The sequence below is a fragment of the Hippocampus comes genome, unplaced genomic scaffold, assembly GCF_001891065.2.
Source record: "Hippocampus comes isolate QL1 unplaced genomic scaffold, H_comes_QL1_v1.1 scaffold22, whole genome shotgun sequence".
NCBI classification, from domain to species: domain Eukaryota; kingdom Metazoa; phylum Chordata; class Actinopteri; order Syngnathiformes; family Syngnathidae; genus Hippocampus; species Hippocampus comes.
This window is the reverse complement of record NW_017806175.1, coordinates 1,132,356-1,144,768: the sequence shown is the minus strand read 5'-3', so window position 1 is coordinate 1,144,768 and position 12,413 is coordinate 1,132,356. Positions and strand designations below refer to the sequence as shown.

Genomic DNA, 12,413 nt, shown 5'->3' with positions numbered 1-12,413 from the left:
GAACCAAAAAGAAAACATCCACACACACGCGCGCGCGCCCACACACACACACACACACACACACACACTCAACATAATGCTTTTGCCTTTTACAGATTAGGATTACGTGGAACCTATAAAGGGTATCTCACAATAATACAGGCATGGTTTTTAAGTAATGAATAAACCGTTTTCACTTAAAAGCTACTAAAACTGCTTTTCTTTAATGAACACAATTACGAAAAACTACCGAATCTAGTTGAAAAAAAAAACTAGAAAGTATGTAAGCATGACTAAAAAAAAAAAAAAAATAGGATTGGACCTGATTAATCATACACTGTGCAGGTCTTTTGTGCCCCTATGACCTCTCATATTAGTGTGTGTGTGCATGTGTTACAACAGTGAACGGCAGCGTCACCCCCACCTCCCTGCCTGTCACCACCACCGAGTGGCTCACGGATTACACAGACATCGTGTCCAAATTCTCCCTGCGCTCGGCCGAAAAAAAAAAAAAAAAATAGGATTGGACCTGATTAATCATACACTGTGCAGGTCTTTTGTGCCCCTATGACCTCTCATATTAGTGTGTCTGCATGTGTTACAACAGTGAACGGCAGCGTCACCCCCACCTCCCTGCCTGTCACCACCACCGAGTGGCTCACGGATTACACAGACATCGTGTCCAAATTCTCCCTGCGCTCGGCCGACACTCCAGATGATGACATGTGCTACATTGTGGCCGGGAGGCCCGACACCATCCAGGAGTGCAAGTTCAATGCGCAAACGCAGACATTTGTCATCATCCATGGCTGGACGGTACGTGCACATTCACAACAAAACACCTCTTGACCCCCTACCCGACATGTGGAATGAGGTTTTATTTGGAATGCCGCCTGACTGGATGGATTGCTGTTTGGTGAGGTTTGTTAGGAAATCCATCCATTTTCTACGGCATTTATCTTCACTAGGGTCATGGGTGAGCTGGAGCCTATCCTAGCTGGCTTTGAGTGAGCGAGGGAGTGCACCCTGGACTGGTTGCTAGTCAACTGCAGTTGTGAGGAAATGTAGAGCCAAAAAGATCTATTTATGCCACGTATATGGACCACCTTATTTACTTCACAAGTGCTGCTACAGGAAAAAATGTTTGTCTGCAGATTCTTACCTTTGGGGAGGTGTTCCCCCATTTTAAACTGGAATTCATTGTAAACCAAATGACACATGATTGCATATTGCCACTTGGAAATCAATCCAACCACTAGCCAGCTGACCTCACTCTTGCATGTGTGTGTGTTGATACGATGTAGGTAACAGGCATGTTTGAGAGCTGGGTGCCCAAACTGGTGTCGGCTCTGTACGAGCGCGTACCCAACGCCAACGTGATCGTGGTGGACTGGCTGACGCGCGCTAACCAGCACTACTCAACCTCCGCAGCCTACACCAAGTTGGCGGGCCGAGACGTGGCCAAATTTGTTACCTGGATACAAGTGAGATAACCAGTGTATTAAAACGTGGATGAACATGAAATCACCTAATGAATGTATAGTGTGGGGGTTTGTTTTTTATTTTTTTGAATTGGGACCCTTTGGTTTAAAAAGGACCTTACATACTGTACCTCGCAATGAGATAATTGACCTACCAGCAAAAAACAAAAACTAGACTAACATAAGAGTAAAGTCAGAATTTGAGAAAATATTTCTATTTAGAAAAAGCCTTGGTAGGCCATCAATCTAATACAATGAAATGAAGAACATTCAGTACGGTTGATGTACCATTTTACTATATTTTTTTTTTCCAGAAAGGATGCTTTCCATTGTGACTCAAATGGCAGAAAAGAAAATAAATAGAGGCACTTTTCAAAAGTCACAGTGGAGAGTATATATTTGTGCTTGTTTTTTTATGTTAGCAGGCTACATCAAGGTTCACGGACAGTATTGTAAAATAAACAAACCATTTCTTTGAATTATCGGGTGGGGGCAATGTGACTTAAATAGCACAACTGAAAGTAAATTTCACCAATGGAAGACAACTGGATTGTACCTTTTTTTTTTTAATTATGTGGCAATTACCAAGAAATCTATCAAACGTTAAAAGAACTAAAGTGCTGTTAATTCACTTTTTAGCACAGCTAGCACAACTTTAGCACTTTAATGCTGGTTGAAGATGAGCAGACTTGTAAGATATCGCAATAATGGACCAGCGTTGACATTCCAAGTATTACAACAGATTATGTTCATGTGACCAATTATTAGTTAATGACGCTGTGCTTTAAAATGTTGTTCTGCATCTTGTGATTTTCCTCTAAAGACTATTTACAAGCCTCTTTTACAAGGATCACTTTTTCGTTAAGCGTGACATACGTTTTCAAAAATGTTCCAGCAATGACTGGAATTTATTTTTTTTTTCTCCCCTTACTTTTGCATGACTCCTTAGTGGAAGTTTATATTTTTTGGGCAGACTACTCAATTCCTTTAATCCCCAATTACATTCCGAACAACAGTAAAGCTTGTAAACACAAGTAGCCACGGGGCCTTTCGGACCTCGTACTTACTGCCAGTTATTAGTTTCTAATCCTCATGTAAGTGTGCGAGTATATTAAGTGTAGTCTCTTTGTCGGTTGTTGCTGTCGTGACCCCTTCAGAAAGAACTGCAGCTTCCCTGGGACAAGATCCACCTGCTGGGTTACAGTCTGGGGGCGCACGTGGCCGGGATTGCGGGGTACCTCACCGACCACAAGATCAGCAGGATCACAGGTAAACCGAACATGTCCATTACTACTTATTCATGCGGATATAGCCGTTCAGGAGTTCAATATACTCAATCGCACAATGTAAGGTATAATGTTTCATCATTTACATCTCTCAGGTGTTCTTCGAAAAATAATAATAAATATAAAACAAATAATAAAACAACAATATTATCGTCAGCCGCTATGCAGATTTTGAACATTAACGCTGCACTTAATGATCTGAAATTGTACCGCAATAAATATATTAAAACAAAACAGTTGTAAAAGATGAATGCAAATGTATTGTACTTTCAAGTTAAATACAACTGAGCTTTACTTCACGTATATACTGTACACTGAACAGGATGAATAAAAAGTTGAAGATAACCGTTATGTTATGCATTGGTCGAACATTGGATTCAGTGATTCTTCTCTTACCACTAGAGGGAGCCTGCATACTACACTTTTAAGAATAACTGTTTTAAGCACAAGTTTTTACTGTATATTTACTTTCTCTAATGCCCTCACGTGTGGGAAAGGAGACCCATAGTGGCCGATGCACTTTTGAGTTGCTTTTTTAACTCTAAGAGAACAACTGAACAAATAAACCGAATGCACTCACTCACGTGGTTGCTGCTGTCAGCCACAGCTCACGCCTCGACACTCACTTGCAGACTTGTTGATGTCACACACCATTTCAGAAGGCCCCGCCTCTTAAAGGCACATCTAACGCACAGAGACTCCAATACAAACAATGTTTTTTATAAATTCAATGCTTGATTTTTTTTTTTTCATGTTCAAATACCTTTACAATGTGTTTAAAAAGTGTATTTTACCCACATATTCTAATTAGGTCCAACACAAAAAAATAGCCTAAAAAAGATATTCATGCTCAATTTCGAGTTTTTCCATACACAAGTGTTCCCAACTTTTACTATTCAATCCACATATTCCCCTTTAGAAAACTTTAACAGCACACCGACCCCTTAGAAAAATATCGTTTTCAGGAAGTGTCTTAATATTTTATCTTGAAAATGTATTCTAAAAAAAGATTGTCAGATAGAGGTGGATTTGTAAAATGTTTTTTTTTTCTTTTTCTCACGGTAAACGTAATTCTTCACAAAATTGAAGGTACATTTCCCACATTGTCAATCTCCAGTGTCAATCAAAACCGAGCATTATTATCTTTGTCAATTCCCATGTTCACAGTGGCGGTCTGCCTTATGAATTGTGGGACACTTTACCGACGCGTGACTGGAAGCAATAATTTTGCTAACCCTGCATACCAGTCAAACATAATCTGTTGGCTCTGACATTCCGAGTATGTAAATGTATGCACATGCACTGTTAGTGCCAACCAGTGGGCCCAATCCTTTATTTGCCAGTAATCCATCTTTAAAACCTCTGACCCGCTTACCATGATTTTCCAATTCTCTGCACTTAAGTGGTTCTCCAGACTAGAAAACAGGTCAAAGCAGTTGACAACGTTGTCTGTGTAACGCTGTGACATGACAATCACCACATTATATGTTATGGAAAGTGTTTTTTTTTTTTTTACAGTTGCAGCTGTTATGGAATCACTATATGAATAAAGATGTATTGTATTGCAGGACTGGATCCCGCCGGTCCCACATTCGAGCACGCCGAAGACCAGAACACACTGTCCAGAGACGACGCCCAGTTTGTGGACGTCCTGCACACCAACACCCGAGGCTCGCCGGGCCGCAGCATCGGGATCCAGAAGCCCGTGGGCCACATCGACATCTACCCCAACGGAGGCGCCTTCCAACCGGGCTGCGACATCCAGAACACTCTGAAGGGGATTGCCCTGGAAGGCCTCAAGGGCCTGCAAAGTAAGTCCTGTACTCTCCTCTGCTCGCTCACATCGGCTTTGTATTAAGACCATAAGCTTCTTTACATTCGGACTTGCATTGTGCAGTATTTACATCTTGAACCTGGATTCACATTCCAGCTGTTGAAACAATGAGACACCGCTTAGATGGTCTTCCAATAAAAACAATGTAGGCGGGGGAGGCTATTCATTTTATGCCACCGACGATTTTGGCTTCTCACATGCAATCGCAAGACACGTTTGTTCTCTGGTCTCTCAACATAAAGAATTTACAGTAGATCACACGGGGCTGTTTGGCTTGTGCTGAGATGAAAGCCTTGTTCGATGATTTGCTGCTTCACTCACTTGACTGTACAGCATTCACCTAGCAGAGCAGAAAGTGAGTGATATCATCTGGCGGTAACTGTTCTCAAGGGTGTCTAGTCGGATTTGATACAAAATGTACAAGGAGTCGAAATCGGATTAGATTTTTGAGTCATGCGAAAAAAGCTTTCGGGTTTTTTTTTTTTTTGTCACGTGCACTAAATTAAAAGAACCAGACTGGAGATTATGTTTTCGTCTGTACAGGTATTATGTACTATCCACTTTTGTGGAAACCTGCTGATTTTATCTTGGCTGTGAAAATACAAAATTTAAGGTTTCTCCGAAATTGTTCACTGGGTTTAACCACTTTCTATGACACGTTACCACCACCGAGAGCACTGAAGTCGGACCCTGGCCTCTGCCACATGAGAAATTGCAACACTCAAGTCTGTTGTTTTTTTCCCTCTTCTTTTTAAAAAAAAAACAAAAAAAAAACTTTTACTAAGAGCAAAACAATCTTACATGCTATTTCTCTTGTGCATGTTACTAGGAGGGATTAATTGTTCGACCTTGACAGAAGTCTCTTCCCTCCGGGAGTGCTTGACACCCCCGTAAAAATATTTTCACTTCAAGATCATCTCACTACATTAGCTTTAAAAATAAATGGCTTGTAGATTATTTGAGTTTGAAAAAGTGCACTGGAAGTGCGCAGCTACACGGGAAAGACTCTCCGTAACTTCCGCTACTAACCCAGGCTAAACTTAGCTCCTCCCCGTCATACGAGACCTTAGTCTTTCCGTCCAGATGCATCACGTCAACACTCAAGTTTCATTTTTTTTTTTTTGTCATGGAAAAGTAACGTTTTATATCCATCATGACAGTGTACATGAAAAGAATGCTTTTTTTTTTCCTTCTAATCTAAATTTTTTGGGATGAAGCAAAAATCTCTCCCCTGTGTGCGTGTGTGTCATATGAGCAGACATGGACCAACTTGTCAAGTGCTCCCACGAGCGCTCCATCCACTTGTTCATCGACTCCCTCCTCAACACGCAGCAACAGAGCATGGCCTACCGCTGCAACTCGCGCGAGTCTTTCAACAAGGGCCTGTGCCTCAGCTGTCGCAAGAACCGCTGCAACAAAATCGGCTACAACATCAACAAGGTCCGCACGGCACGCAGTGCCATGATGTACCTCAAGACTCGGGAAAAGATGCCCTACAAAGGTAAACATCGGGGGAAGTGTTGCCTGCTGTTACATTTTGGGGATGACTTTTAATAAAACGTGTTTTTTGTGGAACTCCTCGAGTCTTTTTTTGCCATGGGAATCCCTACTATATAGTTTTTGGTATCGTTTTTTTTTTTTTTTTTTAACGTATACTTAGAGTAATGCCCTCACGTGGGAAAGGCGAGCCACAGTCACCGATGCAATTTTCAGCCATTTACTAACACATGGAGAACAGGGAAACACAAACACAACGAGCACTTTTACACAGGAGCTGATTTGGACCACAGCTTACGCTCAGACACTCAAAGGCGTCATTAAACTGGAAGTATTCAGGAGGGTACGTGAAGAGATATTTTAGCGACTCGGGGGTGGCACAGGACATCTTATTTTTTTTTTTTTGTCATGGAAAAGTAACGTTTTATATCCATCATGACAGTGTACATGAAAAGAATGCTTTTTTTTTCCTTCTAATCTAAATTTTTTTGGATGAAGCAAAAATCTCTCCCCTGTGTGCGTGTGTGTGTCACATGAGCAGACATGGACCAACTTGTCAAGTGCTCCCACGAGCGCTCCATCCACCTGTTCATCGACTCCCTCCTCAACACGCAGCAACAGAGCATGGCCTACCGCTGCAACTCGCGCGAGTCTTTCAACAAGGGCCTGTGCCTCAGCTGCCGCAAGAACCGCTGCAACAAAATCGGCTACAACATCAACAAGGTCCGCACGGCACGCAGTGCCATGATGTACCTCAAGACTCGGGAAAAGATGCCCTACAAAGGTAAACATCGGGGGAAGTGTTGCCTGCTGTTACATTTTGGGGATGACTTTTAATAAAACGTGTTTTTTGTGGCACTCCTCGAGTCTTTTTGTGCCATGGGAATCCACAGTCACCGATGCAATTTTCAGCCATTTACTAACACATGGAGAACAGTGAAACACAAACACAACGAGCACATTTGCACAAGAGCTGATTTGGACCACAGCTTACGCTCAGACACTCAAAGGCGACATTAAACTGGAAGTATTCAGGAGGGTACGTGAAGAGATATTTTAGCGACCCGGGGGTGGCACAGGACATCTTATTCCAAAATTGTCCACTGCTTGAGGTAGGAATGTGTGTTGAGAAGTGTTCATATCAAATGTGGAACAGAAAAATCCACTTCCTTTCACAAAGCTACAGAAACTTGCATTCAAGCTTTTGTCATTTGAAATCACAGCAGATGCGGAATCGTTGAAATGTGCCAACTGATTAAATTCTACTAAGTGTAACATATAATGTGCATGTCTTTTCAGTTTTCCACTACCAAGTGAAGATGCACATGTTCAGCGACCGAAGACTGACCTTCAATGAGCAGCCCATAAAAGTTTCCCTGTATGGAACCCATGGAGAGAAAGAAGACATATCCTTCGTCCTGTACGTATGTGACACTTGATTGTGTACAATAATGCTGGTGCATTTATTTTATTTATTTATTTATTTTTTTTAAATGGATTTATTCTTAAGCCTTTCAGGGACAGAGGTTACTACAGTGGACAGCTTATCTATCATGTTATCAGGTTACAGGGTGCATGAAAGGGTTTAAGTCTTAAATTAGCCGCACTCAAGATTAGCAACACTTAACTTTCAGTGAACAATCCACAATATCAATGTACGTATGTACAGTGGCAGAATATAAATGGGTACTGTGCATAATACTCTATGCGGATGTGAATGGCAAACTACATGAATAAATTATGCAAACAGAAGTCAATGTGACGAGCATCAAGAACAGCACATTTTAATCAGATGTGATGGCATAATGTGTCCCTGAATATATTTTGGACGCCGATTCAAAACATGTCTTCACAGGACATCATTGTTGAGATATTTGCTTTTTTTTTTTTCCAAGTTTGACTTTTAAAAGTTGTATACGGATTTTGTGATTTTTAGCTGTGACGTTTAAGTGCAAAATTTCACCTGTTTCTGGCCCTAACCGTTAGCTCATAAATATTACAAAACATATTACATATTATATTATTGCGATTATATCATGAGTCAGAAAACCTGATTGATGTGCTCGAGAAGAAAAAAGGCAGATTTGGAATCAGCACCAAAAAATTCAAAATAAAATCTTGAAAATTTTACTTGTATCACTCATTTAAAAAATGCGTAAAGATTTGTTGACCAGTATAGTCAGCAGTAATGATACATGTAAATAAATGCCAGCAGTTGAGTGACAACTATACATGAAGAAATAATATATTAACAGAAATATGAAACTGTATATAGATTAAATATATTGCATTGCTTTGTTTGTGATGACTATCCAAGGATCAACAATACTCTTCAAAACCTGGATTTAAAGCAAACATTATTATTTAATGTATACAAACTATCTGCCATGGATAAAACGGTGTTTTATCTTGCCCACATTTTTGCTTCCAAATTTAAAATGTCGATGACATCCGAGCGCTCACCCACCTAACTCCCCCATCCCCCGTCCATCCCCTGCAGGCCAGTCATGAACCACAACAGCACCGTGTCCTTCCTCATCACCACCGACGTGGATATCGGAGACCTCATGATCGTCAAGCTGCGCTGGGAGAAGGACTCCATCTTCAGCTGGCCGGACTGGCGGGGCAGCAACAAGTTCTACATCCGAAAGCTGCGAATCAAGTCGGGCGAGACCCAGTCTAAGTAAGTCCCTTTCGTCCAGTGTTGGCAACTTTTGATGAGTCAAGAGCAAGGTTATGATAGATAATAGAAAGGAATGAAACAACTCAAATTAAAGTTGAGCAAAAAATTGAACAAAATAAAATAAAAAAGAAAATGCTTTAAAAAAAACTAACTGAAAATACACCTTCTGTTTATAAAACTAAAACTAACTTTCATTATAGTGAAAATGTAAATGTATTTTAAATGTTTTAATTTCATGATTGATAATGTCCATCCAGAAGAAGGTCAAACAGTAGTTTGAGAATTTACTTTATTGTAGTACACAATATTTAGTATCCTTTTTCTATCTTGCACTCAACAAATACTCCATATTAAAAAAAAAAAAAACTAATACTAAAACTAACGAAAACTGAACTAAAACAAAGCCTTTTCCCAGAAACAAAACTATAAACTAAAAAAAAAACCATACTGCAAAAACAAATTAAAACTAACTGAATTTAAAGGATAAAAGTCAAAACAAAATAAAGATGAACTTTAATGAAAAAAAATCCAAGACTCTTATAGCCCAGGCTCAGACATATAGTGTATTTAACAAACACTACGAAACAACATGTCACAAAAAGCAGACAGAATGTGGCCCCGTGACATATGCGTGCACGGGTTTTTCAAATTACGAGCCGTCTCTTGAATGAATCGAAGTGAAATGAATTTATGCGAGTAACTCTCCCCAGGCAGCAGTTTCACCAACCAACCTGAAATTGAGTGGACATGTTCATCACGACAGAACACACACAAAAAAAAGGTTTCAAGGAAGCATGTCTGAAATTGAACGGGAAGTCTGCCATTTTGAGTTAATGCCACCATTTTGGGTAACATTTTGGCAAACTACTGCTGTGGAATTCGTCCAACTGAGCCTGATTGAAAACAGATACACTGAAGCAGTGTTTCACAACCTTTTATGGGAGCCAAGGCACATATTTTACATGAGCAAAATCTCACAGCAAAACAAAAATGACATAGAAAGTATACATACTAAAATAATAATGCTCTCATCTCAAATTTAATTGCTCGTGAAATTTCTGTCATATGAATGGTAACATGTTAATCCACGGGTCCATTGTACTTTCTGCCATCTTGTGGAAAGAGCATTTCATCATTATACATACTACTGCACTGATGGCTTAAATCAGGAATGGCCACAATTTTTGATCACTACGATTGCTCTTCATAATACATATTTAAAATTTCACAAGACATTCTTCAATGCATGTACTCGAAGATCCAGTATCCTAACCAGTTAAAGTTTTGAAGCAAATACAAATAACCACATTCTGTGGGTTATTTTTTTTTTTTTCCTCAGTGCAAAAGAATATCTTACACAACACATTCAAGGACGGCACAAAACTGCTGAACGGCAAACAAACATTAAGTGCAAGAACTGATTTTGATTCACTCAAATTTGAAATATTATCGAAGTAGAATGTCCCCGCATATCCTTCCAAATCTGCAAAAAAAAAATATATATATATTAGGCCTACTCAGGTTGTAGTGTTAGGGCAGTAAAAGGCCCAATGTAAACACAACTAAGACATCTGCCATCTAGTGGTGCATGGTGATATTACAACTTCAACCGACAGTCAGGATCTTTTCTGTTTTGTTTGCTGGGATTTTACTTTCTCATTTGCCTACAACATGTTATAATAAGTTTGGTGATTGTTTCAACGATTGACCATGAAAATGCTTGCAGTTTAAATTATGATTATTATGATCATTGCAGGGTGAGCTTCCGTGCAAAGGAAGCGGAGTTCTCTGACCTGGTTCGAGGAGGAGAAGCTGCAGTGTTTGTCAAATCCAAAGAAGATAACCTGAGTCGTAAAGAAAGATTGTAAGTTCAAGAGGAAATTTTTTTTTTCCAACCTGCATTTTTCTTATCATGGGCATCATTTTATTCCAATTGTCTCTCAGGGTCTGCGCAGGGTCTGATCAGATATCAAACCAAATTTGACACAGATTTGATTTCAGTAGGCTTGGCAACTCCAGCTGTTCATTAGTTTGTCTTCCCCTTTCTGCAGGATGCACAAAATCAAGACGCAGGGGAGTCTGTTTGGTCAGACTGACGCTTAAAGATGCACTCGCACCACCACCACGACCACCATCATCATCATCATCATCATAATCATCGTTCTGCACATCATCAAGATGAACGTGCACAGCCAAAGAGGGACAAAAGCACAAAACTTCATGGGAATTGGCAATCAAAGCACACGCTTACTGCATAGAAATTAGATTCTGAACCTTGGAGAAAAAAAAATGTTACACAAGTGATGATGTGCCCATTTGAACACGTTTGCTTTTCGTGTGTCTATGCTTAACTGTATGTTCTTTATACACACTTGCTGTGCCTGAATGACTTTTGAATTATTGCTCATTTGAGTAGTTAATCGTGAGAGGGGTAATTTAGGCACATTTTTGTAGTGTTTGTCGTAAAAATGAAAAACGCTGATTTTTTTTGATTTTGTCCCTTCGCCAAACTACTAACCGCCAACAAACCACGGGGACCAAAGAGTTATTGACTATCTACTGAATCACATTGGTCTTGTAAATACCATTTTTATATATATATATATAAAAAAAAAAAAGAAACCAAAAAAAATAAAGAAAAAATCTGTTTTATATTTGGACTTCCGAATTATGTTCATTGGATTGGATTGCCTTTTGGTTATTGTATCACAGGTCACTTGAAAACGCTTTTGTCAAACAACAACAACAACAATTATGCCCAGTTTGCGATTGCTGCCTAACTTTCAAAGGCCACACAAGTTACATGATTGCTGGAAATAAAAATACACATGCAAGCTGTTGGACTTTGTCATGGACCTTCCAACACCATAGCCAGAACACATGCCCAGAATACACCGTATTATATTTATTGAATGTACATTTATATATTTGTATATCAAGCTGTAATATATTTTGTCATGCTTCCGTTGTCTGTATTTTTATAAAAAGCCGTTCTGTGATTATTCTTTAATATGCCAGCTGTTTGAACGTGAGATCCAATGGATCTCCATGCCTGCTGTTGAGCGCATTTATCAATTGATTTGCAGTGCACTGTAATAAGAAAGAGCCCGAGGTGGTTTAATAAAGATAGAAAATAACATTCTGACTGCTCATGCTGCTTTTCGTGCCCCCCCCCCAAAAAAAATCATTCTCAACAAGGCAAAACAAAAAAAAAAATGGTGCAACCGCAGGATATATACGAAACAAGAAATGTTTCAATTGGGCTGTGTACACATTAGTTCATATTATTGGTGGGGAAAGTTTTGAAATGATTAATCTCGGTCTCGCAAAAACCTGGCATTTGTACAGCGGGGTGTGAGATCCCACAAGGCTGGGAAAATCAGCGGGCCACAGATTTTCGAGGAAAAATTATTCAAGTTCGCAGAAGAATTGCAGCGGAACAGCTGCAGCAACACGTGGCGTGTGCTCGTGGGGAGAAGATTATTAGCGTATTGTGCCCAGAGAGCATAATGTGGAATACAGCGTTGTGATAACACGTGTGATGTCATTGAATTGAAGGCCAAATAATTGTGAGTGATCAGCCATTGGTCTCCACTCGGGCAGATTCGAATCTATCTCATCAGGGATGGACTCCAGCTCTAATGACGACAAAA

The 12,413-nt window shown here is 39.8% G+C and overlaps 1 protein-coding gene across 1 annotated transcript; it reads left to right on the top strand.

Moving 5' to 3' along the window:
* The first annotated feature begins 531 nt into the window (after positions 1 to 531).
* lpla (lipoprotein lipase a) lies at positions 532 to 11,724 on the top strand. The gene is made up of 9 exons (XM_019897138.1): positions 532 to 795; positions 1,284 to 1,463; positions 2,618 to 2,729; positions 4,315 to 4,557; positions 5,839 to 6,081; positions 7,377 to 7,497; positions 8,578 to 8,760; positions 10,517 to 10,624; positions 10,812 to 11,724. The coding sequence occupies exons 1-9, from the start codon at positions 547 to 549 to the stop codon at positions 10,861 to 10,863; spliced, it is 1,491 nt and encodes a 496-aa protein (XP_019752697.1). The 5' UTR covers positions 532 to 546; the 3' UTR covers positions 10,864 to 11,724.
* Positions 11,725 to 12,413: the final 689 nt, after the last annotated feature.

Coding starts and splice junctions, on each gene's coding strand:
- lpla (XM_019897138.1), top strand. CDS start 547: ATGACCTCTCATATTAGTGTGTCTGCATGTGTTACAACAGTGAACGGC. Junction 796..1,283: donor TCATCATCCATGGCTGGACG/GTACGTGCACAT, acceptor GATACGATGTAG/GTAACAGGCATGTTTGAGAG. Junction 6,082..7,376: donor GGAAAAGATGCCCTACAAAG/GTAAACATCGGG, acceptor ATGTCTTTTCAG/TTTTCCACTACCAAGTGAAG.